The 25,903-nt window shown below is 40.7% G+C and overlaps 1 protein-coding gene across 3 annotated transcripts in view; it reads right to left on the bottom strand.

Moving 5' to 3' along the window:
- RALGAPA2 (Ral GTPase activating protein catalytic subunit alpha 2) overlaps positions 1–25,903 on the bottom strand; it is a 294,845-nt gene that overhangs the window by 95,802 nt on the left and 173,140 nt on the right. For all 3 annotated transcript variants that reach the window (XM_070419823.1, XM_070419824.1, XM_070419825.1), the window contains 8 exons: positions 20,597–20,707; positions 18,896–18,964; positions 18,493–18,630; positions 15,006–15,189; positions 11,506–12,277; positions 10,777–10,848; positions 6,113–6,236; positions 3,491–3,646 (listed from right to left, as the gene is read on the bottom strand). In XM_070419823.1, the coding sequence (XP_070275924.1) occupies positions 3,491–3,646; positions 6,113–6,236; positions 10,777–10,848; positions 11,506–12,277; positions 15,006–15,189; positions 18,493–18,630; positions 18,896–18,964; positions 20,597–20,707 (1,626 nt within the window). The remainder of the gene's footprint in view (positions 1–3,490; positions 3,647–6,112; positions 6,237–10,776; positions 10,849–11,505; positions 12,278–15,005; positions 15,190–18,492; positions 18,631–18,895; positions 18,965–20,596; positions 20,708–25,903) is intronic.

The raw sequence follows: 25,903 nt of genomic DNA, 5'->3' as shown, positions 1-25,903 counted from the left end.
CTCTCCTTTTCCTAAATTAGGTTATTCAATTGTATAATCCAAGTAGGCCCCTCCTAATTCTGTATGCTACTGTATTCTCAGAACTATAGCAAGGGAGAACAGCATCACACCAACAGACTCATCCTCCCAGTGTGGCAATTCTGTGACTAAGGAAGAGCCACTTTCATGTGGTAATAACAGAGCATTCATCATCTCCAAGCTGCTTTCAATGCCATGTGCCTCAGACCTCTGGGCACAGCACAGTTTAACTAACTCGCAAAACTGAGAGCGAAGGCCACAGGACCAATCGGCTGATAAATCTGGAGCAAAGAGCAGAAACACACCCACTTCTGCCCACGACAAAAATATCAGCAGGTAAAATGAATAAATTAACCTGGCCTTATTGTCAGCATTGTCAGTACAAAGACTCTGGAAACTTCAAAGTATGGTTCAGTTTAAAGGGGATTTCATGACAGAGATATTTTGTGAGTTTTGAAAATTTTTGATTAGAGGCCCTTAAATCAAAGACCCATCAGCAGCAAGTTCTGTGCACACAAGTCGAGTTGTTGGGACTCGTGTGTCATCTGGAGGACTGAGGAGTCTCGTCCTGAAGCTGTCCTTTATGCCAGCGACTGCTTCCACTGCACAGCAGGCTCCAGAAGGCACAGGCGCTTAACAGGCTCAAAGCAAATGCTCAATTCTTAAGTCCTAAGACATCAAGTGCACCTCCTGCCACTTCTCGTCCTGACAGAGTTTTAAAGTCCCTCCGCCTGGGCCATTCTGCCTGCTGCTGCCAGGCAGCATGCGCTGGTGACACTGGTCATGGCGCACACCTAACAGGCTGACCTCCTTTCTCGGCTAATTGCATTACAGCGCCAGCTGGCTCCAGAAGGAGTCGTCTGTTTGATTGAAGAATTCCTGCTCCTCAGCGGGCCCGACTGCTACTTTTACTAAGTAACAGTCAGGCCTGACATCCCCATTGTTCAGCTGACAGTGTGCCCATCCTAAAATCTAAGTTTTATTTGTAAATTAACCAAGAAACTTCCTGCCAGAACAGTGCTGCCTGGAGACTGATAATGTGGGCCTTTCATCCCTTTTCACTCGGACTGTATCACTGCCAATTTGTTTTTTATGCGGCTGGCCAGCCTGAGGCTATAAAAGCCTTGTAAGACATAAGTGCAATTATAGTCCTGGAGTCAAATGAATTGGATAAATCCAATAGCACAGCTCTGTCCCCACTCTGCAAACCCCTACAGCAGTTAGATTAGCTGTGAAAAATCTAATCTAGCTGGAGCTAACAAATTTCAGCAGTGAAGGATCAAGAGTTCAGGATGGGGTTGCAACCGGATTGCAGAATTGACAAAGTGCCCCCATGATAGGGGCAGAAGAGACCATGCATCACTTTAGAATTTTGCAGCTCATTTTTAAGCTGTTAGGGACAATTTAGTTAGAATAAGATAAGAAATGGTGGGCTGCTGTTCCTGTGACTGATTTTTAGTCTAGCTGTGAGACATCCTGATGAAGAGAGTGTGTCACTAATGATGCTGAATCTTGGAGCTGCAAAAGGTATCAGCTGAATTTTGATTATTACAGTAGGGAATCCTTCAGGCAGGCCAAGCTTTGGAACATTATTTATCGCATGGCATATCATCAAGAAAACACCATGTCTTTTCTCAAAACACACAATCCTACTTTACTTAGAAAACATTTTTTAAAATATATTTTTATTGATATTTTACAGAGAGGAAGGGAGAGGGATAGAGAGTTAGAAACATCGATGAGAGAGAAACATCAACCAGCTGCCTCCTGCACACCTCCTACTGGGGATGTGCCTGCAACCAAGGTATATGCCCTTGACTGGTATTGAACCTGGGACCCTTGAGTCCGCAGGCCAACGCTCTATCCACTGAACCAAACCGGTTTTGGCAGAAAACAATTTTTAAAATTTTTCTATATACGCCTATCTTTTAATAAAATAGTTCTCAGGCATGAATCATAGAATATGGTGACACATTTTCAGAATAGCAGCAATTTACAAGGAACTTAGAAGGGAAGGAATGTGTAAACCCCACCTGGGTCTTGGTCATCTGAAATCGATTCTCTGAGGGCAGGGTCCCCTTCACTGAGAACACCACAGCCGGGGCAGCCATCAAAACCTAAGACGTGGAGGCAGCTCCTCCGTGTCTGTGGGAGCCAACCCACGGCCAATGGGGGGCCATGCTAGCACGTGGCCTGGGAGTGAAAGCCCATCAGGCTTTGTGCATCCTACACACTTGGTCACGGTGAGAGTTGTCTGTGATTGTGCCGAGACCAGAGTGCTGAGGTCTCGTGGGAAGACTCACTGCTGCCACCATGATCGTGGTCCAGAGTCAGCGGCTACAGCAGTCAAAAAGCAAAACCGCAGAGGAAGGAAAGAAAGCGGATAGAGTGAGGCCCATCGGCCAATATCAATCATCTGCCTAATAAACCAGGGGAATAAAAGAATCAATTACGCTGATGGGCAATGATGAGGGCTCCTGTCAGAGATCTTACCAGGCACTGTGCTAAGCAATTTTACAGGCCTTATCCATTTACTTCACAACAACCCTGTGGCATAAGCTATATTTTAAATCTCATTTAATAGATGAAGAAGCTGCGGCACAGGCTAGCAAAGTAACTGGATATAAACCTGAGCCCAGGTCTGCCTATCTGCAGACGTGCCTATCACAAACACACCAGAGCCCAAGGGCCAGCCTTAGTCAGCATCTGAATAACCCATTTTCCAACCCACCAGGTGCTGTCCTCAGTTCCTTGTAGGAAGAGAGTGTGTGTGAGGCAGGAATTCCAGGTGCCGCCACTCACTAGCAGGCCAGTGGACATTCTTCTCATCGGGAAACTCACAGGAGTGGGTCAGATTTCCAGGCTTCCTCCCCATTCACGTGCTCCTCACTTCTAACAGAAGCCTCCCTGAGGTGAACATCCAGCCGATTGGAAAGCACAAGGCCTGTTCCCCTGGGGGAGGTGCCTCGGGGGTGGGAAGGTTTCCTTTGAATCTAGAGAAAACTGAAGGGGAACCAAGGAGAGTGCCAAAGGTGGGACACCTGGCCAGCAGCACAGCTGCACTTCCCATCTTCACAGCCACTGCCATACTGCCGCACAGCTAGCCAGAGAGGCCCTGGCTTTCTCAGGGCTCCACTGGTTCAGGGTCATTACATCTTACAACCTTTGCCAACAGGAGAGGTCAACACTGTCACTTTCTGTCAGTTAACAGGCATGTGAGGAAATATCCAAAAGTAATAACATTAAAGATTCTTCCTAAATCGTAATCGCAGGATTTAAGACTCAAATGATTGATTGCTTTTCACCTATTTCTTGATCTAGTTTGTGCCACGCCGAATATTTCAGATTAACTCCAGCTGTAGTTAGAGAAGAGGGACACCAAGGCCGCATCCAGGGTTAGCTGGTCTCAGTGCATGCTATCCATGGCCTTTGTTCAGTACCAGGAGAGCCCACCTGCACCCCAGGTCCTTACCTTTTTGGTGAGTGAATCATCTGAGTCTGATGGCATCCGAGTGGAAACGTGGAAAATCACTTCCACAGTCGAGGTAGCATAGTAAGGGGCGGTCTGTCCTGTGCTGCCGTTGCGCTGAAGTCCACCCATGAACCCACAGTGGGTTGAGAGATCCACCTGACCCAGGTCACAGAGGAAAAAAAAACAGGTTTTAAACATTAGCTCTTCTTAATCACTAAGAAGGAAAGTGCATTTAAAAAAATTAATTATGTTCATTTCTATAGTTTTCTTTTTTTTTAATAAATATATATTTTATTGATTTCTTACAGAGAGGAAGGGAGAGGGATAGAGAGTTAGAAACATCGATGAGAGAGAAACATCGATCAGCTGCCTCTTGCACATCCCCTACTGGGGATGTTCCCGAAACCCAGGTACATGCCCTTGACCGGAATCGAACCTGGGACCCTTGAGTCCGCAGGCCGACGCTCTATCCACTGAGCCAAACTGGTCAGGGCTTCTATAGTTTTCTAACGAAAACAAATGTAATACAAAGTCAGACAAAATTGAAATATTAAAGAAACATTAACAATAAGAGTGTTCCATAATCTTATCAACTTAAGAAAATAATTATCAAAAGTTTGGTGCATATTTGTCTAACTTTGTTTCTCTGACTATGTGTGTATATGTGTGTATGTGTATGTGTGTGTGTGTACCGCTAGTGGTATACACACACACACACACACACACACACACAGTTTCCCTATTGATGGTTTTATGGAGTTTTCTGAAGGTCAAACCAGAGGAGCATTCAAAACAGTGTTTCTCTAGGATATTGAGTCAAGAGGTACAGATGGTTCAAAATTTAACAGTCATTGCTAAACTGCCTTTTAAAGTGTTGTTTCAGGTTCTAAGATGGCTGGAGAGTAGGTGGAAGCTACATTCTCCAGCTCCCAGCACGCTAGCTGAAATGAAATATTATAACCAAGGATTTACAGAAGATGCCACATAGAGTCTGGTAAGAAGAGCAGAGATGTGGAAAAGGTTGGCCCTCTGCACCTTGTATGGTGGCTGAGAAGTCGGAGGGATATCCTGACTGCAAAACTCCCTCCCGCCAGGAACAAGGGCTCTCAACCCCATGCAGGGATCCCTAAACCAGAGCAACAGAGATGGGAAGAGAAGGCTGCATAAATAGTAAATAGCATCTGGAGGTGAAAACCAGCGGGGATTCAGTCCACCTGGGAGAGAAGTGAGTTTGCTAGAGACCCAGAGGCCACTTTTCCAGGGTGAAGTGCTCCTATTGTTACTGCCCCATCCTCCAGCTACTGGCAACACTACTCCACTGTCCTCGGGTACTACAGTGGGGTCTGCTGGCTGCACCCAGTGGGGACCTCCGGGGGCTCTTTTTCTGGAGAAGCTCTTGGTGGAGACTCAGACAGTGATTGAACTGTGTAGCTTTGGAAGAGACCACTTTCCCACCTACATCACACAGTCAGTGGGGCTCGGCACCCACCTGTTGAATCACTGGGACTGCCTGGCCACTCTGGGGCCCCGCCCTGCTGAGTTCAGTCTCACAAGGGGGATCAGAGCAAAGCCAGGATTTTCAGAGTGTCTCCCAAGGAAGATTTTGTCTGGAATCAGCCTGCACTATCCTGGGAAGGGGAAGAAGAAGTGCCCGCCTGCCTCCTACCGGTCATGGAAGACTGTTTGGATTGGCTCTCCCAAGTCCCAGTGGCCTTGCCCAGCTAAGCTCAGTTCTGCAATGGGAAGGGTGTGCTGCTCTAACATTTGAAGTGTGTTGCCCCAGAAGCTATTATCTGGGACCAGGATGAAATGCTTGGCCCCTTCCTGCAGGCTCAGAGGCACCATGCCCAATAGGGTACTCTTATGATCTGTTCTACCAAGCCCCAGAGGCTCTGCCCTGGTAAATTTGGTCCTGTAGAGGGGATGGCTGCCTGCACCCAACTTGAGTTGCGCTGGGGTGATCCTCCTGGGTGAGACAGAGTTGGAGATGGGCTGAGACTGAGTAGTATGGCTCTGCAGTAGGAGTCACTTTGCTGTCACTGGGTGTCTGACTGTGCGGTCCCCAAGTAGGAGACCCACTAGCCCTGTCTTCCAACATATATGTATGCACAGATATATATAAATGTACATATGTCTGTCTGTCAGAGTATCATTTAGAAAAGCACAAACAAAATTTCATTGTTAATCATCCTGGGATCTACCCTAGAGAAATAGGTTGATAGCTAAACCATCATGGTTACTATATTCTATTTTCATTCCAATGTTTGACTTCATCCAACTCTTTCTCTGTTCACCCATCAAGTTACTGATTTCTTTTCCATTCTCCACATTGTGGCCAAAGCCATTGCTTCTCTGCCTATATTTGCCTTCTCTTACCACAAATTGTCTATGGTTAGGTGATCTGAGCTGATCTGACTATGCAGCTCTGATAAAGAACAAATGAAATAATATTAAGAGGAAAGTTAAGGGAAACAAAAGTTCATGTATAAAATATTGAAAACCAACTTATAGAAGATGTCAAATTCATTACATTCTTGTAAAAACATATACAATCAATGTCTAGTTTATATACATCTTTAAATAATGCCGGTCAATAAACACCTACTGAATAAAATTAATTACCTCCCATCCAAGTCCAGCAACAAAGTCTTCATATGCTTGGCTTCCTTTTTCATTGGAGAGGATTGAACACTTGTCTTCTTGACCTTCAGCAATGTAAAACACTGCAATTTTATGCGTTTCACGGCTATAAAAATTTAAATTTCAAGAAGTGAGAATTTTTAGATATCAAATCTTATTTTACAACTACCACTAGCATAACTCCTACTGAGAACTTACTAGGGGTCAGTCACTGTTCTAAGAAGGTTCCACACATGATCTCATTTACTCTTTGCAAAAACCCTACTGAGACGAGTATTATCATCTTCACCTCCCTCATAGAGGTTGGTTGGAGGAAGCACAGAAAGTTTTTAAAAAGCACACATACCAAGCAGGAGACGGGGAATTGAAGTATTGAGATCACTCTCTCAAGACAAATGATATACTTAGCAGCATGTTACCACACACTACTTGACAAGTTCTCGCCACTTAAATATATATATATATCTTTGAAAGCATTTTAAACAGGTATCAATTGTGAATAGACCCATGTTACCACCCATATTTCATTTTCTGCACTTCCCGCTGAGGATATTGGGTAGTTCCATAATTGGAACTGTAGGACATGCCTCACAAGACTTTATGGGAAACAAACTTTTTCTAAGCAGAGCAAACTTAGATATTTTCTTTGTGAGGGTATATACCCACTCTGTGCTCTGACTAACCTGAGGGCGCTTAGTAGGGTGTATAACTACCTAGCAAAACCTCTTTGGCCATATAAGAGGTTTCATCCTCTTCTTCCATGATGGATTTTGGGCACATTGCTATTAAATCCTTAAACATAATATGCACATTGAGGAAAGGATCCCTTCCTTTTTACCTTTTGTACACTTAGTACAGTCCTTAGCACATACTAGATGTCCAGTTAAATTTCTGGTGAACTGACCAGAGATATGATGGTATATTTAAATGTATTAGTGACCAATTTCTATAAATTACACACTGGGATAAGTGTGTAATTTGTGAAAAGTATCAAAATAACTGGACCTATTCCAAGCAATTCAGAGATAGTTTAGAGATGAAGATGTTTTTCATTGAAACAGAACTTTAATCAAGTATTGTTCACTCCACTCTCTCATCATCCAAGGCACTCTAGTTCCTATCTTCTTAAAATGTGGATTACCACTTCCAGAATAGTTCCATTTCTCTCCTTATTTTTGCATTATATTCTAAAAAATCTCATAGAAAAAAATTATCAAATGCTTAAACAATATGAAAATGTTTCTATTGTCTAACTGTCTAATATCTCGACATTGTAATCTGGTTAGACATCCATACTGGTGAAATTTGGGGATCATATTTTAATATATTTGCAAGTATTTCCTTCTGAAGTTGTTGTTTTGTGTGTGTTGTTTTTTACTAATGAGCAGAATGAATTGGAACTCAACCAAAAAGTCATATAAGTAAATGGGTGAGGAAATTACTCTTCTATTTATCCAGATACCTTATTCATTTCCCCCATAGTTTACATGTAATAAGCATACAATGAAAATTACAAAATTTAAAAAATGACAAAAACTTGTTATTTCAATATATAAGCAAAGAACCTGTTACCATTTTTTGTATACAAAAATGAGCAGCTACTATATTCTATTTTACAACTTTTTTTCACTTAAAGTATTTATGAGTACTTTATTGTATAAAATACACAAAACATACAACTCTCCATGTAACCATTTTTTAGTGTAAACACTTTAATATCATGCTTTTCTATAACTACGTTATTTAATGGTTGTATAACATCTCATTACATTAATATACCACATCCCAAATCCTCATTATACGACATTTAGGTTGCTTCCAATTTTAGACATGTCTTTGATATGTCCTTAAAATAAAGTCACAGAAATGGAATCCTGATCATTGCCTATTTGTAAGGCTTCTGATGCTTACTGTCCTGCTGCCACCGGAGAAGGTGGATGCTCTGAATGTCCTGCCTGGGGTCGCATGAGCGCACACTTGGGGGTGCTTCTCTTGATGAGAACAGGTGTTATGAGGAGAGGTGAGTGTTGTGGGGATGGATCCCTGGGGCTCAACGCTCTAGGAGAGACCTTGTGCTTCAAGACCGTCCGAAAGCTTGTCCTCATGCAGCATGGAGCTCTGAAAGGTGGTGCTGTTTACCCCCTGAGCAGCAGGCAGGGTGTGCAGGCAGCCTAGAACCTGGCTGGCTTATTCTTAGAGCTATAACAATTTGGGGGCTCGGATAATAACAGAGATCATAACCATGACCTAAAACACTGTCTCTTTCGGCATAGAAGAAACCAGTATAGTTACTCAATTTCTTCTGGCAGCTCTCTCTTTTTTAAAAAAAATAGTCAGCATTCAATTTTTTTCTATTCTATAGACTTTACATACATGAAAACAATCTTAGGTTTATCAAGCTTAAGCTTTTTACTTTGCAGCTGCTCAGAGATTCTTGAGTCATTAATTCAATGTGGGAGCACAGGGCACCAAGCCCCAATGACTGCCTGCCTGGTGTAGGTGTGAGGAAAGGTGATCTTTAGTTGTAAACATTAATCAAATTTCACATCCTCTAAAATGTTAGCACCACAGAGAGCCTGCAAGGATGCAGAAGCTGCTATCTGGCCTTATTAGAGCCAGGCTTTTGAAATTATAATTAGCAACATCAACAGCACTTCATATCCAGAAGCTGCATGACCCATGCATGAAGGAGCAGGTAATTCAGCAACACACATGCTTAAAAAAACCATTTCCTCTTCCTCATTAGAATGCATTTTTCTTTCTTATTAGGAATAGGCCAGAATAGCTCAGTTTCCCAGTGCTGTCACATTAAAAAGCCAAGCAAAGGAAACAATTTTAACTTTCACCTTACCACGGAGTGGCAAGAGGCATTGATATTTAAGAGGGGAACACACTGTATGTAAATAGTCATCACACTATTTACATCTTTGCTAACTTCCGAGTATATAGGTGATAGTTGCAAGATAGCCCCTACTTTTCCCAAGAGCATGCTAAGCAAGAACTATGCTTTGAGCAAGGAGAGAAACTGATATAAAAAATAAATGCAGCCCTAACCGGTTTGGCTCAGTGGATAGAGCGTCAGCCTGCGGACTCAAGGGTCCCAGGTTCGATTCTGGTCAAGGGCATGTACCTTGGTTGCGGGCACGTCCCCAGTAGGGAGTGTGCAGGAGGCAGCTGATTGATGTTTTTAACTCTCTATCTCTCTCCCTTCCTCTCTGTAAAAAATCAATAAAATATATTTTAAAAAATAAAAATAAAAATCACCATTCTCCCCTTTTAAAAAAAAAAAAAAAATTAAATAAATAAACAAATGCAAACATCCAAATTGAAAGTTGAGGAGCATGGTGTGTTACCTGCTTACTGACCAATACACAGGACAGTCTAGATTTCTCATAGCTAAAGAGTCCCTGACTTATTTCCACTAAAGAAAAAAAAGTTGATACCTTTTTAGATGTCAATAAGGCACCAGGAGTTGTGGTTTTTAGCAAAGGTTAATCAAGGGGCAGAGGGTTTGCCAATCAGCTCTCCAAAGCCACATCTACTGCAACAGCACTCCAGGGAGCTAATTCAATTGCACCTCATGCAACTGAAGTGCATTAACACACAATTACAAGATACCAATGTATTCACTTAATATTAAGAAGCACGAAGTAATTCAGCATATGCTTGAAAAGCTGAGTTTGGAACCCAAGTGACTGCTTGTCTAACACTGGAGGACGAGAGGGAGAGGGAAGCAAATCCCTAAGTCCTCCAGAAGAAATCCCTCACAGAGTCTCCAAGAGAATTCAGTCTCTGTTCCTCTAGACCAGTGGTCGCCAGCCAGTGGTCCGTGAAGTCCGAAAGGTTGGCGACTGCTGCTCTAGAGAAAAGAAGCACAACAACAATTGGGAAACTGAATATGATGAAGGGCAACGTGAGGAATAATGGCTTCAGGTTTTTCATCTCTAATGATAAATCTAATGATATTCTTAAGGGAAACAGAAGAGGAATAAAAGCTATTTTTAAAAGTGTTTTTAAAAAACGAAGATTAAGAAAGCAGTTTGTTCAAGGAGCACGTGTTATGTACCAACTACCACACTTACTTTACTGGATGTTTTTGGAAGCATGCATTTCCCCAGATCAAAAACTGGTTGTGAGCTCATGTTTAGAGTTGCTTCTAAGATTGTTTGAAAAAAAAATGGGAGATCTGAGATTTGACCAGCTTTGGAAAATAAGGCTTACTATTAGCAAGTTACTAATTACAACAAACTGGTTTAAACCTTGACAACATCGTGGAGCAGCAATTTCATGGGGTTCAATCAACACAGACTGTGTGAGCACGGGCAGGGTAATCTTTAACCTAAGTGAGGCTCTGTTCCTCATCAGAAAAAGAGATGAAATGAAAAGGAATGTCCACTGGCTACCTCATGAAAGCTCCCCAATCAAAGGCACAGATTAGGTGGGAGCACCGAACTCTTCTTAGTGTAGCAAACATGTGAGCTTACTCTAAGGGTAAAAATAGCGAAAGGATGACACGTGCAAAAGTCAGCAATTCTGCCTTACAGAACTACCTTGGGTGTCTCCGCAGGTGTATCTGTCATCTGTATCTGTCATCTAAGCACACACAGACAGAAAGGAAGGAAGTGGTGTGATATACTGTCACATACCACTGACGGGAGTCCAGATTTTTTAGTTCTCTCAATAATTTTGAATTTTTCTTCAATAGATGAAAATTCTTCCTATAGAGAAAAAGGAATGGAAGAAAAGTCATGTAATCACAGACCAATTTTGCTCTTTCCAGTCAATCAACTGGCAAACTTATCCATCATCCATCCATTCACCCATCTACCCATCTGCTGCATTAACAAAAGATTTGTGATCAAAACCACAGAATGAACTCAATTCTCCTTAAGGCATTCAAAGGCATCAAAATTCCACTGCATCCCGTTGCTGTCCATGGCTCTGTGGTAAATGAGTATGTGACTTGTGTGTGTATGTGTGTGTCTGTTTTCACTGTTGGCTCTACTATGAATCTCTTTCCCCCACCGTTGTCCTTAAAAACCCCATCCCATTATCAGGGGGCTACCCTCTTCCACACAGTCTTCTCCACTGAACCACACTCCCCACTGGATTTAACTGTGTCTCTTGAACTCCTATGCCAAGCTATCTTTCATCAGAAAACATTTGATAGCTTTTAAAATGTACACCAGATGCCTGGAATCAACCTGTGCAATCAATACAGGACAGTTTCTAGCTAGCTTTAATTTAGCAGCAGAAAAGTTGTAAAGGCTGAAATTGAGAAAAATTTCCATTTCTGTTCTTACTTCCCCAAGTCCAAACTGATAAAAAAAGAATTCACACAAAAATAACAAAATAGGTCTAGCGCGGATCGTTACCTTCTGTCCCAAGAATTCATTCCCAAGTCATCAAGCAGCAACCTGCAGAAATAAAAGGGTCCTCGGGGCTCCACGGGTGAGGGCTGCTCCTGGCTGGTGATTCTCATGGCCGAATCGGAGTTACTCCTCCGAACATGCTCGGCTTCTTGTGCGTTCTGGCGCAAAATGACCTCGATGATTTCCTTCTCTTGGTCTCGATTCATTCCACATGGAGGTAGGGAAGGCTCATTTAGATTTAACTGCGATGGTAAAAGGCATTCAGGACTTGTGTGGCCAATGTTTTCAAGTAATTTGTCGAGGGCATCCTCTCCCTCCTCAGTTTGAGAACAATCTCTCGGAGGTCCAAATGTTTGATGATGCCAGCCCGAAATCAGAAATGAAGGATTTCTGCTGTTGAGTGCTAAGCAGCCTTCCAAAGGTCCATACAACACCTTCCCATCCCAAGAGTACTTCCCTGAGATGTCCCTTACAATGACTCTCACGTCCGAGAGAGCCCCCGCTGGTGAGCCGCCTGCCAGGCCTTCTGTGGGAGTCTGGAGGTAGGAGATGAGGGTGCTGTCATTAAATACAAACAGCTGCAAGTTCGGGCTCCTGAACACCTCGGAGGAGAGCTCAGAGGCTTCCGCGTGTGTGTTGTCATGGTTCTCACTGACCAGGCTGTGCAGCACGGCTGGGCCCCCACGGAGGGGGAAGTGTCCGAGGTGGTTCACCAGGTGGGCCATCACCCTGCGGGCAGTAAGAGGGATCAGCTCCAAACTTCGTCTCTTCTTCTCTGTGAACAAAAGTAAGGAAACATAAAGATACAGTGGAGAATGAAGATGAACACTGAGCACCACCAGATGTCAATCTGTACTTAGACTATTTGCTTTTTTTTAGTCTGGGAATCTTCTGACCCTACTTTGTTTTTTGACACATTCTATATGAATTTAAAGGCACAGTTTAAATAGATTGCTAAAAGAATCAATTTACATGAAGATTTCATTCTGAAAGGGGCATTTAAAAGTTTGCAGAGACAACAATAAACAAGAGAAAGGTCCTTGTCCTTAAAAAGGTGACAGTTCGGGAGCTCTGGGAAGCCAAAATCTGCAGTTGGAGAGGATGGTAGAGCTGAACAGCTGGAGGCTGGGAGCAGGTGGAGGCTGGACCAGAGAGGTTAACTCGCTCCCCTCATTAGGATAAAGGCAGACACTGGTAAGAAAATAAATCCAGCCTATGACTGCTTAAATACAGAATTCAGTTGTGAGTATATGAAACACAAAATTTAGACTTGTATTATTATTTATTAATTATTGTATTATTTTCCATACCAACAACTGTAAACCTGCTTTTGCCCCACCCTGTATATCTTGCAATTGGCTTTAAGATCATTGTGACAATTTATGTTTTGTTGTTAGGGCATTTTAAATATTTACCAGAATCTGATGTATAAGTAATTTATGGAAATGCATAGAAGGCTTTAACTAAATTTGTAGTTGATAACTAAATGCCCAAAGCAACTGATTTACAAAATTTTCAAGACTTCAAATGTACAGAAAGACTGAAAACAGCATCTAAAGATGGGCCTCGTAAGAAGTTTGAGGCAGAATGGAGAGGCAAACAAACTAAACCCCTAAGTATGCATTGAGACAATCACTTAAGCTTGAGAACAGTTAGAGAGTTTCATCTACCACATTCACAAAAAATTGTGCATTAATCTAAGAACAAGTTAAAATGATACCTTTTAATGTGAACAAAAATAAATCACTAGATAGTAAAGTAAACTAAGATTTATAATTTGGACTTAAAGGTTTAGGAAATACTTGTTCTCTAAATTCACAATATAAAAATTAAATATTAATAAAAACATTAATTAAATATCAATAAAATAAAGTCAATTGAATAATTAAATTAACAAAACTACTTTATTAATTTAATCTAAATCCACAATAAAATTAACTTTTTCATACTAAACATCCTTTCTCTCAGACACTGAAAATCCAATTAACTTAAACACCAATTTTATGATGTATAAATCCTACAAAGAAACAATCAGGTCCTAAAATCTAAGAAATTCTACATGATGACTGAGGAAAACAAAACTGTCCAGATTTTTCTTGGATTTCTTCTCGACTCTTTTTGCTTTTCAATGAACAAGATATCATCTGTATTCAATAAATGATCAAGTCAAAGAATGCTGTACACTGAAAGAAAAATGGTACCAAAACTTAAAGGTGCATTTTTAGGTTTATCCTTTTCCCCTAACTTGCTAATCTTCTGCTATTTTCAAGTGATGAATCATAATAAGTGGTAAACCAATTTTTATGACAGTTATAGGGATGAATATAAATTAATAACTTTAGGAAAAAGCAGATTACTTTTTTTTTATGAGACATGGACTACAAAGGTTAAGAAACAAAGGAAACAGATAAAGGGTCACTTTCTTTAAAAAAAAAAAGGTTTGCATTTACAATTGTGTGGAAAAGCAAACAGTGAACTCCAGAAAAAGATAATTACATAATTAAGTAAAGGGAGGGTAACAAGAAGTCAAGATGAAAAGGTGCCACACACCATCCACCAGCAACACAACTCAAAATGAGTCTTTAGTGTATTCTTGCAAAATATCAGAATAACTAATATGAGGTTTCTGGAACTTGGTCATTAAACCTTAAATTCAAATCCCACCTTCAATTCCTTGTAAGAAATAATACAAAGGGATTCCAAATATCCTTCACCCCAATAGTAGCATCTTACATAGCCATAGTACCATATTACAACCAGGAAACTGACATTGAAACAATTTAATACTCAGAGTTCACTAGATTTACATACTCATTTGTGTGTGTGTGTGTGTGTGTGTGTGTGTGTGTGTGTGTGTTGAGGGGGGGTTGTGGGTCTATGCAATGTACGTATAGATGACACAACCACATTTTGACTCACATTCCAGAGATGAGCTCTTGTCATTCTGGAGAGAAGGTTGGTTAAGGAGGACATACTAAGCCCTGATGATACCCACATTCTAAAATGGCCCCTATGCTGTGAACTGAGCTATCCTCAAACTGTGGCACGTAAATTCCCATCTCTCTCTTCAGGATGCTCTCTTAGTCTGGAACACTTTACAATCTTCTTTCAGTCTGTCCGTCCCTCCAAGTCTGGCTTTGGTCCTTCTCCATGGGAAACCGCTATGGTGCTACCAGCGCACAAATGAGTCCTTGTGTATTAATCCTGTCTCTCCCATTAGATGTAAAGCTCCTTGGGGACAGAAAATGAACTGTTCTTGTGGGTCCCATGGGTCTGAGACATATGTTTCTTCAATAACACAACATTCAACTACGGTGAGAAAAGAAAGGGGAAGAAAAGAAACAGAGAAAAAAGAGAAACAAGAAAGGCAGAATTTTCACAGAGAACTCTAGAAACCAGGAATTCAACAACTAGAATTAAAAACAATATAACAAGCATGGATAAAAGGCTATAATCTTTCCTTTTCCTGCCCACAAAAATTAATATTCTGAAAAAAATCTCACCCTCTTCAACAGTAAGCAGGTTGCCCAGTTCTGCTGATGAGTGATATTGAACTGGCTCAGAATTCATCACGTTTGCCAGTGGCAGGAAGGGGTCATAATCTGAGGATGACAGGTCAGCCAGGGTCAGTGTGTAGTGACTCTGTTGGGTGTATGTGCTTGAGCCACAAACACAGCAGTGCAGAACCTGTGAAAAACAGAAGGAAATGTGTGCCACGGATAACTCTCTGTCCCTTAGAACAGCGGTCGCCAACCTTTCAGACCTCATGGACCACCAGTGGTCCACGGACCACCAGTTGGCGACCACTGCTCCAAAGGTTTCCTTAAACCAGCGGTCACCTACCTTTCGGACCTCATGGACCACCAGGATCACTGGTTGGCGACCGCTGCCTTAGGAGGTACACTTGCTTCGTAATACTTGAAAACATCAAATTCTTTTCATTCTAAAGCATAGTCTTGCTATTAGCAAGTTTATTTGTTCCTTTCACATCAATGACAATAAATACATTCTCAAGTTAAAAAAAAAAAAAGCAAAAGTAAAAAAGCGCCTATTTTGCCATTCTGTATGGTTGCACACACCTAAGTCCTGCTCCAGTCCACCCGAAGCCACATAATTAGTAGAAGGAAGTAAATTGGGAGACGAAGCCTAGCTATTGCATAAGCCACAAGATAAACAACCACCATCTATAGTGGATGGCAGAATACAAACGACCAGCAGAGATTGTTAGCATTTCATAAGTGTTCATGAACTTGAATTAGTATAATTCACGACCCCAAGAATTGGAAGGGCAAATTTAATACAATTTTTAAATTTGTGATTAATGAAGTAAGTTTAATACAAGTTTTTAAAGTATTATTATTCTCACAAGACCAGTTTCCTAAAAGCTTACTGGCTGATTACCAATTGCTGTTGACTGAAGCTCTATAAGCCATGCAAACATAAATCATCTTCTGTATGCCCAAATGTATGAGCTAATAACTATACTAAATTTTACTTTTTGATTATAAATTCAAAAACCTAATTTTTATGAAAATCAAGGTAATACTCTAAAAAGTAAGGAGACATCTTTGGGCTAAATATTTTTATAAAGTTGTTGGTATAGGTTTCAAGTGCACAACTCTAGAATACATCATCTGTATATTGTACTGTGTGTTCAACACCCAAAGTCTAGTCTCCTTCTGTCAATTCACTTTTAGATGACGACCTTGGATTTGACCACATGGCAGGAGGCCTTGTTGTCAGGCTGGACATCTCCCCATTTAGTTCTTTTTACTCAACGTTGCCTCTTGGGAACTGGAGGAGGACTTGGGGGTATGTAGTCTTTGTGCACAGCTAAGAAGTACTGAGAACCTGTAGTCAGCTGAGGACACTCACCTAAGTATGTCATCTTCCTAGCAGAAAAGCAGTACAGAAAAATTATGGTAGCTTTCTTATTAATATAAAAATTGAACTTCTGTCATTGAGAGAATTAATTTCTATTGGTCAAATGCTATAAAAATAAGAAACACACATTAAAACTACAATGCAATACCACTGCATACCTACCAGCCAGCAAAGTGTTAGTAGCTGCAACTCTCAGAAACTGTTGGTGACAATGTAAATTAACACAGCCACTCTGGAAAATTACTTAGTTTTTACCACTAAAGCAAAACATATGTATTCCAGCAACTCCACTCCTAGGTGTACACCCAGCAGAAATGCATACATATGTGTACCAAAAAAACATACTAGAATAGAATGTTCACAGAACTTTCGTTTATAGTCCCAAATTCTAAACTACCAAAATTCTCATCAACAGTTGAATAAAAAATAAATCGTGGTTTACTCTCCCTGTGTAATACTAAATAGCAATGAGAGTGAAAAACCTACAACTATTCACAATAATATAATGAATCCCTCGGAAGCGATGCTGTGTGGAGACATCAGACACAAAATGACATACTGTATGCTTCCATCTATGCAAAGTTAAAAATCGGCAAAACAAATCTGTACTGTGACAGTATAGTGGTTATCCCTGTGTGTGTGTCAGGGGGGTGGGGGGATGGCTAGTTATGAGGGAGAGGCGCAGTGGGAGCGTCTGGGAGGCTAGGAATGTTCTGTTTCTAGAGTTGGGATCAGGTTTCACAGGTGTGCTTACTTTGTGAAAATTCATCAAGTTCTCTCTTATGATTGATGCAATTTTCTAGATGCATTTATACTTCAATAGAAAGTTTCCTTTAAAAATACAATGAAGAGTTATTCAATAAATTTGTGAATCGTGTTAACTATGAGGTGACTTTTATATTGGTAAAGCAATTTTAAGAGACATCTTTAAAAAAAGGAGATGAATTTAAATGATTGTGGCTGCTTTAGTGGGTCAAGCCAGCCTCAGACAGGTTTATAAAGCTAACAAAACAACCAAAATCTTCAACTAGTGAAGAATCTATTTAAAAATACACAATACTTTTTAGTAGAATTTCAACCATGGTTAAGTGATATTCTTTTAATTTAATAAATTTTAAAATAAAAGTAATCAGTTAATGACATGGAATCTTTAAAAAAACTATTATTAAAGGTCCATTACCAAAATAAACAAACAACAGAATTGTCCTACATAATAGTAATTATTGAATGGACACCAAAATGCTAAATAAATAATAAATAAATAAATAAATAAGGCCATTGCAGGACAGACTGAAGTCTGTGTAGAAGGACAGTCTAAAGCAGTGATGGCGAACCTTCTGAGCTCGGTGTGTCAGCATTTTGAAAACCCCTAACTTAACTCTGGTGCCGTGTCACATATAGAAATTTTTTGATATTTGCAACCATAGTAAAACAAAGACATATTTTTGATATTTATTTTATATATTTAAATGCCATTTAACAAAGAAAAATCAACCAAAAAAATGAGTTCGAGTGTCACCTCTGACACGCATGTCAAGGTTCACCATCACTGGTCTAAAGGGTCCAGAGCAAATACCACACCTAGTCATGAGTATGGGGTGAAATAGTACCATATTTTAAGTACTATAAAATGATGACGGTAATTATTTTGATGTGATACATTTCATTAATTTATTTCTTAAGATCTTTTAAGAGATTACTGGGACCACTATACTTTTTTCTTCCTTTGAAAAATAGATTTTCTCAAACTAAAGCTATGGATATTCCTACTATATAAACAGTTCTGTTTTAAGTTAAGTAGATTTGGACCATGTTCCGTGAAAATTGGGGGATTTGATCAAACCGCAGTTGTTTAAAGATGACAGTCATGTGAAAATGCATGCATCTTTCACATGGTAATTATTGCTTCTCTACAATTATATCTGTCCTGTTTTCCCTCCTTAAATTATTTGTTTCTTTTAGGTTCCCCTCCCTCCCCCCCTTGCCCTGCCCAATAAATCTTTTCAAAAGGGCATTGATAAATAGGCAAATGCATAAAACCTATTTTGGTGATTCTCTGATGCTTAAGCCCATACTCCATGCCCTCCAAGCTGAACTGAGACTCACCCTGTAGATGTAATCCAGCAAAGGGGCTCTGCGTGAGTGCTGCTCCTCCAGGGCCGCCGTGGACACCGGGCGGAGCAGGGCGCTCACCGGCAATGCCATGCACCAGTCCAAGAGGCAGAGGAGCAAGGACACAATGAACTGGAAGAGGAAACAGGCCCAGTACCTTACACTGCAGTCCTTTAAACTTCACTGAAGGCAATAACAAACAACAGAATTGTCCCTGCATAACAGTAATTATTTAATGGACACACAAAAAAGGAATAAATGAATGAGTAAGGTTTTCACGAGGGTTAACAGAGAAAGATATTATAGAGGATATCCCTGCATGTAATACTATTTATCATTCTGTTTTACACTTTTAAAAAACAGACTCTAAGGGAAACTTAGCCAGTGTGCTACCTACCTTCTTATCTGTTTCCACTGAGGAGTACTCTGCACTTGGTAAAAGAAAAGCAATTGTGGCCACAAGGATCTGTATAAAAGAAAAATCCTCGATCAAATAGACCATAGTGATACTTTTGGAAGCCATATGGTAAGGGTCCCATGTGGCTTCCATCCCATGCTGTTGGTGGCAAAATTGGGGGCCCCAGAGAAAGAAATATTCATATCTGTAGTCATACAATTTCTAACTTCAGTCTCCACACTTGTGTAGAAAGCAAAAAATATTTTCAAAAATAGTTATGAAAATGCTCCCATTTCGTTTTTTTTTTTTATAAATGACCCAGCTCTACACTGTTTTCCTAGTGTCACAGCACTGTGTTATTTTCAAAAGGTCTTCCATGGAGATGTAAATTATATGGTTGCCCCAAAACCCAATTCCATTTTGCAGCACCTTATATTCCTATGTGCACAGTTCTATTTCACTCTAGGCCACTTAAGGTAAAAAATCACTTGTGATATTTGATGTATCTCTGAGAGAACAAAGTGATCTCATTGGTGAAATTTGTCTAGGGCTGAGAAAAAATAAATCAAGATCACTCTCCCTCTAATACCACATGGAAACAAACCACATTTCCTTAAAGAGTTGCCACTGGAGCCCTAACTGGTTTAGCTCAGTGGATAGAGCATCAGCCTGAGGACTCAAGGGTCCCAGGTTCGATTCCAGTCAAGGGCATGTACCTTGGTTTCGGGCACATCCCCAGTAGGGGGTGTGCAGGAGGCAGCTGATCGATGTTTCTCTCTCATCGATGTTTCTAACTCTCTATCCCTCTCCCTGCCTCTCTGTAAAAAATCAATAAAATATATTTTATAAATAAATATTTTTTTTTAAAAAAAAGAGTTGCCACTGGATGTTAAAGAACAGGGCATGTTTTAAAGAGTACTGCTAAACAAACTGGGAGGAATGGGTGTGCTTTACCACCAGGCCCCTACAGGGGGAGGGTACCTGCTCCTGTACAAGCAAGCATCCCCAATGCAACCAACCTCCAGGACATTATGCCTGAGACGATTCTTCCTGGTCCTCTGTCCCTCTCCTCCACCAGTTACCCTCACAGAGGGTATTAGAGCAGTAATCTCATTACAGCTGGCAATCACGCTATGGCAGAAGCACAGTCCGGGCCTTCAGTCTGGGAGAGACTCCTGGTTTTACACAGCAGTCCCCCACTTCCCCCCTGCTCCTCCCACCACACACAGAGGGCATCCTAACCAGCTGCCTACTCCTCGTTGGCACCATCCAAATTACTCTGGATGAATGAAGCCCAGGCTACAAAGGTCTCTTTGTTGTGGTCATGTCTGCCTTTCAAACTCTCCAAGTGTAAGACTCTGCTCTGGAACACTGGTGGCTTCTCTACATAGTGCCTGAAATCACAGCCGAGGACCAGTGCAATTCAACCTTAAAACGAATGACTCGCGTGGCAATTTAATAGTCCGCTCTCTAACAATTAATTGAGTATCTACAATCAATTAAATATCAAATATAGGGTGTCCCCAAAAATATATACACACACTTTGAGTAATTATAAAGCAGTGTTTATTAAAATACATTTCATTTTGAAAATCAAGCTATCAGCTGTTAAAGTGTGTATACATTTTTTTTGGCGGGGGGTGGGGGGAAACCTGTATAATAAAAAGGAAATGCTTATGCTTCAGCATTACAGAGACTTACTTCTGCAATCTTCAGAGGCAGAGAGGTTTCAAACGTCTGAAGCTTTTCCCAGTAGGAAACCAGCAATTGAAGAACGTCACAAGCTGCCTGAGCCACGATTTTGTTAGGAAACTAGGAAAGGAAACAAAACCCCAAACTAAATAACCTCACTTAACATGCACATTACTACTAAAGAAGAACATAAGTTATTTCTTTCTAGCTCCTTTTAGAGATATATTTCCTTGTTTTGCTTTATTTTTTTTTCTTTTTATTGAATTTATGAGTGACACTGGTTAACAATTATAAAGGCTTCAGGTACACAATTCCACAACACATCATCTGGACACTGTATGTACTGTGTGTTCACCACCCCAAGTCAAGTCTCCCTCTATCACCATGTATCCGCTTTACCCTCCTCCACTCTTCCTTACCCTCCCCACTGTTGTCTGTGTCCATGAGTATTTTCTTTTTCAACCCCTTTACACCACCAGCCCTCCAAACCCTCACCCCAACAGCTGTCAGTGTTCTCTATCTATGAGTCTGTCTCTATTTTGCTGGTTAGTTCATTTTGTCCATTACATCTCATATGAGTGATATTACATGCTACTCGTCTTTCTCTGACCGGCTTATTTCACTTAGCATAATGCTCTCCCAGGTCCATCCATGTTGTCACAAAGGGTACGATTTCCTTATTTTTTTACAGCTGAGTAGTATTCCATTGTGTAAATGTACCACAGCTATTTTTATCCATTCACCTACTGATGGACAGTTGGACTGCTTCCAAATCTTGGCTATTGTAAATAAAGCTACAATGAATATAGGAATGTATAGATTTTTTTGAATTAGTATTTCGGGTTTCTTCGGATTTTTATTTTGGGGGAAAAATGTGTCCTATTACCAGATAGTTTATAAACGATCATCATTCTATAACTGCCTCTTGTCCAGACTAGTTATATTAATTTATATAACATTCTGTAGAAACAAATAGCTATCATTTAATCATTTGGAAATTAAAACCATAACTTCAAAAGGTTTTTTTATGTGATCACATAAATCCTAGTGCTGGCTAGTAGGAAATTTAAATTCAGTGCATTATTGAGTATCTGCTACTGAACCTTTTACAAGATAATCATTTTAGCGTTGAAAAATCTTCATCGACAGCTCTTTAAGATAGATGTTATCATCATTTCACACAAGGAGAAATGGAATGATCAAATGTCTTTCTATCCTAGGAAATTAAACTTAACCCACATGTGAAACATAAAAAAAATATTAAAAATTTGGGACTATGAGAACAAGACTCACGAATTATGATATATTCAATTACTTTGTGTACGTTTCCTGAGTCTGCATGTGTCCAAGTTCCTCTGGCTGCTTAAATTTCTTGTGAGATGGCATGTCAAAGGAGTAGCCCCTGCAAAGACTGGTGGCTGAGGGTGCTTGAAAGGCAGGGCACCCTGGCCAGAACCTTGGGCTACATTGCCACCCACACCTCATTATCTAGAGCAGAAAGGTTTGCCAATGACTCTGTGTCCCTGTCTAGGGAAACCTCAGGATAGGTAGCTTCGTTATTTCCACACCAAGGAGTTCCAAGTCACATGAAGCAGACACCGACTGACTTGGATACCACACAAACAACACAGAAAAGCTAACATTTAGCACTTCAGTGACTAATGTAGAGGATAAGGAAGACGGTGATTAATTTTAATTCTACAGAATAAACAGTTGCTGACTACCCCTTCCTGACAGGTGCAAGGTAAACCCAGGGTAAGAGCACCTGCACTCAAGGGCTCTTCACAGCCTCAACCAGCCGTCCAGGCCTCAGATGACCTGATTCTCATGGGCATCTCTCATCCCTCAAACACTATGGCTTATTTCTGCCCTGAGCCTTTACACCTGCTCCTCGTTTGCCTGGGGCACTCATTCTCCAGATCTGCATTCGGCTGATGCTGTCATATCTTTTAGATCATAGCACAGCCACCATACCCACCCAAAGTTGCAGTCCACCCCCTCTAGCTCTTCTGTTTCATCCTGTCCCTCTGCTGTTGTTTCTTTATGGCATTAATGGCTGTGTGAGCTGATCTGTTATGTTTGTTATTTATTAAATGTAGTAGTTTTCTGGTGGAGTCTTTAGGGTTTTCTATGTACAATATCATGTCATATGCGAATAATGAGAGTTCTACTTCCTCCTTTCCAATTTGGATGCCTTTATTTCTTCTTCTTGTCTGATCCCTGTGGCTAGGACTTCCAGTATTATGTTGAATAAGAGTGGTGAAAGTGGACATCCCTGTCTTGTTCCTGTTCTTAGGGGAAACGGTTTTAGTTTTTGAGTATGATATTGGCTGTAGGTTTGTCATATATGGCCTTCATTATGTTGAGATATGATCTCTCTATTCCCACTTTGCTGAGAGTTTTTATTAAAAAAAGGGTATTAGATTTTGTTGAATGCTTTTTTGTGTCTATTGATGTGGTCATGTGGTTTTCGACTTTCAATTTGTTTAGATAATGTATCACATTTATTTGTGAATATCATACCAGCTTTGCATCCCTGGAATAAATTACACTTGGTCATGGTGTATGGTCTTTTTAATATATTGCCGGATCCCATTTGCTAATACTTTGTTGAGGATTTTAGCATCTCTGTTCATCAGGTATACTGGCCTACAACTTCCTTTCTTTGTCGTGGTTTTACCTGGTTTTGGAATTAGGGTAATGCTGGCCTAGTAAAATAAGCTTGGGAGTCTTCCTTCCTCTTGAATTTTTTGGAAGTTTGAGAAGGATAGGTGTTAGTTCTTCTTTGAATGTTTGGTAAAATCCATCTGTGACAGCATCTGGTCCAGGGCTTTTATTTGTTGGGAGTATTTTTTATTGCTGCTTCCATTTCGCTAGTTGTAATCTGTCTATTTAGATTCTCTGATTCTTTCTGATTCAGTTTTGGAAGATTGCATGATTTTAGGAATTTATCCCTTTTGTCCAGATTGTCCAATTTGTTGGCATACAATCATTTGTTAATATTTTCCTAAAATCCCTTGTATTTCTGTGGAGTCAGTTGTTACTTCTACTCTTTCATTTCTGAGTTTATTTATTTGGGTCCTCTCTCTTTTCTTTTTCTTTCTTTCTTTCTTTTTTCTTTTTGATGAGTTTGATTGAAGGTTTGCCAATCTTGTTTATCTTTTAAAAGAACCAGCTCTTGCTTTTCATTGATCTTTTGTACATTTTTTAAAGACTACTTCATTCAAGCTGGAGCAAGAGGGGTTCCTTGGCTTTCCTTAGTCACCTTTTATTTTATTTCTAAAATGGAAATAATAATTGAATGTACAGGAGTGGCAGATCCACATCCATGCACTGTGCTGGGACACCTGTGACAGAGTTAAGGGCAGGTACATATTTTTCTGGTGCCTTATGTTTTTCCTCATATTTGTAGAAAATTACAGAAATTTTTGAAAATTTGTATAAATAGAAAGAAAAAAATAAAACCTCATATTCTTCTTCTCTTGTTACCAATTTCCATCTCTCTTCTATACTACATAGATATATAGATATACACATCTGTACATCTCCTTAATTTCAAGATAATATCAAATTATTAACATCTTTTCCAGGAAAGGGGTAAAGATGGGGCGTGGGGGTACCACATTACATTAAATATACATTTCTAGATTTAAGAAAAATTAAAATTTGAAAAACAGATCTTAGAATTGAAAAAATAAAGTATTAAAAAAATGAACTGGAATCTACACACAAACAATTGATACCCAACTTTTTCCATTTTTATATGTGACTATTTCTCCATGGCTTTGGGAGTCAGCTAGAGTGTCCTGCACACCACATTTGTGACAAAGCCCAGATATGAGGCCAGAGTATCTTGGGTTTGACCCTGACAAGCTCTATTATTCTCAATAAACTCATTTTCCTCATCTGTAAAGCTGAGTTGGCAATAACCCTTCGCCTTATAGGATAGTTCTAAGGATTAAACACAATGACCAAGGTCAGGGTTCAGTTCCCTTCTCAGGGCACAGGGAGCACTCCTAAGTGATAATCTTGGTTTAATTAATTTTCCATTCCTCTCCACAGGGATCACCAGCAAGCGTTTTTCCAGCTCTCAAGACATAAAGGGCAATCCCAAGGGATGTCAAGGAGGGAAGGGAGAGGACAGGGTGTCAGGGGGAGGTGGTCAGAGGGCACACCTAGGGAACAGGAGCATTGAGTTTGGCCAGGAAGAGTGGTGGGTGAAGAGGGTTGCCAACAAATCAGGCTGCCAAGGAAGGCAGGAGCCAGACCAGAGGGCTGGATGCTGAGACATGGGCAGGGGAACACTGGTGTTATCCTGTGGGCTGACACACAAAAGGCGGCTCAGGGCTGTCAATGGCCTGGTGATGACTGTCACAAGCGCCAGCTGCAATGGCTGTTATTATTAGAGCATCATGTGGCAGACAGCAGAGAAGGGCAGGCAAGAGCCTGCATGTGGGTGATGGACAGACAGTTCAGGATTCAGCAAGGCCAGGTTGTTGCTCTAGAGCAGCGATGGCGAACCTATGACACGCGTGTCAGAGGTGACACGCGAACTCATTTTTTTTGGTTGATTTTTCTTTGTTAAATGGCATTTAAATATATAAAATAAATATCAAAAATATAAATCTTTTACTGTGGTTGTAAATATCAAAAAATTTCTATATGTGACACGGCACCAGAGTTAAGTTAGGGTTTTTCAAAATGCTGACACGCCAAGCTCAAAAGGTTCGCCATCACTGCTCTAGAGCAAGCATGTCAAACTCGCAGCCTGCCACGAGGCATGCGGCCCGCCGGCTGTGAGTTTGACATGCTTGCTCTAGAGCCTGGAACAAATTCTTTAACTCCTCTGCACCTCAGTTCCTCCACTGTAAAATGGGCAATTACCTAGCAATGGAGAACTTCCACAAACCTTCGGCACAGTGACTGCCAGGGGCTGGCCACTTATTCGTTCTGGGGGTGTACTAACAGCAATGCTAAAATTCCTGCCATCATTTCTAAGCAGGAGCCAGGAAAGGACCCAGCAGAATTTGAGCTCTGGTTTAAAAAGCGGCCTCACAGTGCATATAAAAGTTGAGTTTTTTCTTTCATGCCACACAGATCAGCTCTCAGTGCTGGTTCCATCACTGAAGCATGATTGGCTGTGGGATCATGACCTGATTTCCCTGGCCTTGCTTTCCCCGACACAGGGATTGTGACATCTACCTCAGTGCTGTCAGGAAGGTTAACCAAAGCACTCAGAGACTTTAGCATGAATCAGGCCCAGCGTGAGTACCCAGTAAATGGCAGTTCTTCTTTTCATTAACAAAGCAAAGGCAG

The sequence above is a fragment of the Myotis yumanensis genome, unplaced genomic scaffold (genome assembly GCF_028538775.1).
Source record: "Myotis yumanensis isolate MYYU_CA2020_CCGP unplaced genomic scaffold, mMyoYum1.0.hap1 SCAF_7, whole genome shotgun sequence".
In the NCBI taxonomy this organism is placed as follows: Eukaryota; Metazoa; Chordata; class Mammalia; order Chiroptera; family Vespertilionidae; genus Myotis; species Myotis yumanensis.
Note: the sequence above shows the minus strand (reverse complement) of the source record. Positions and strands in the feature narration are given on the sequence as shown.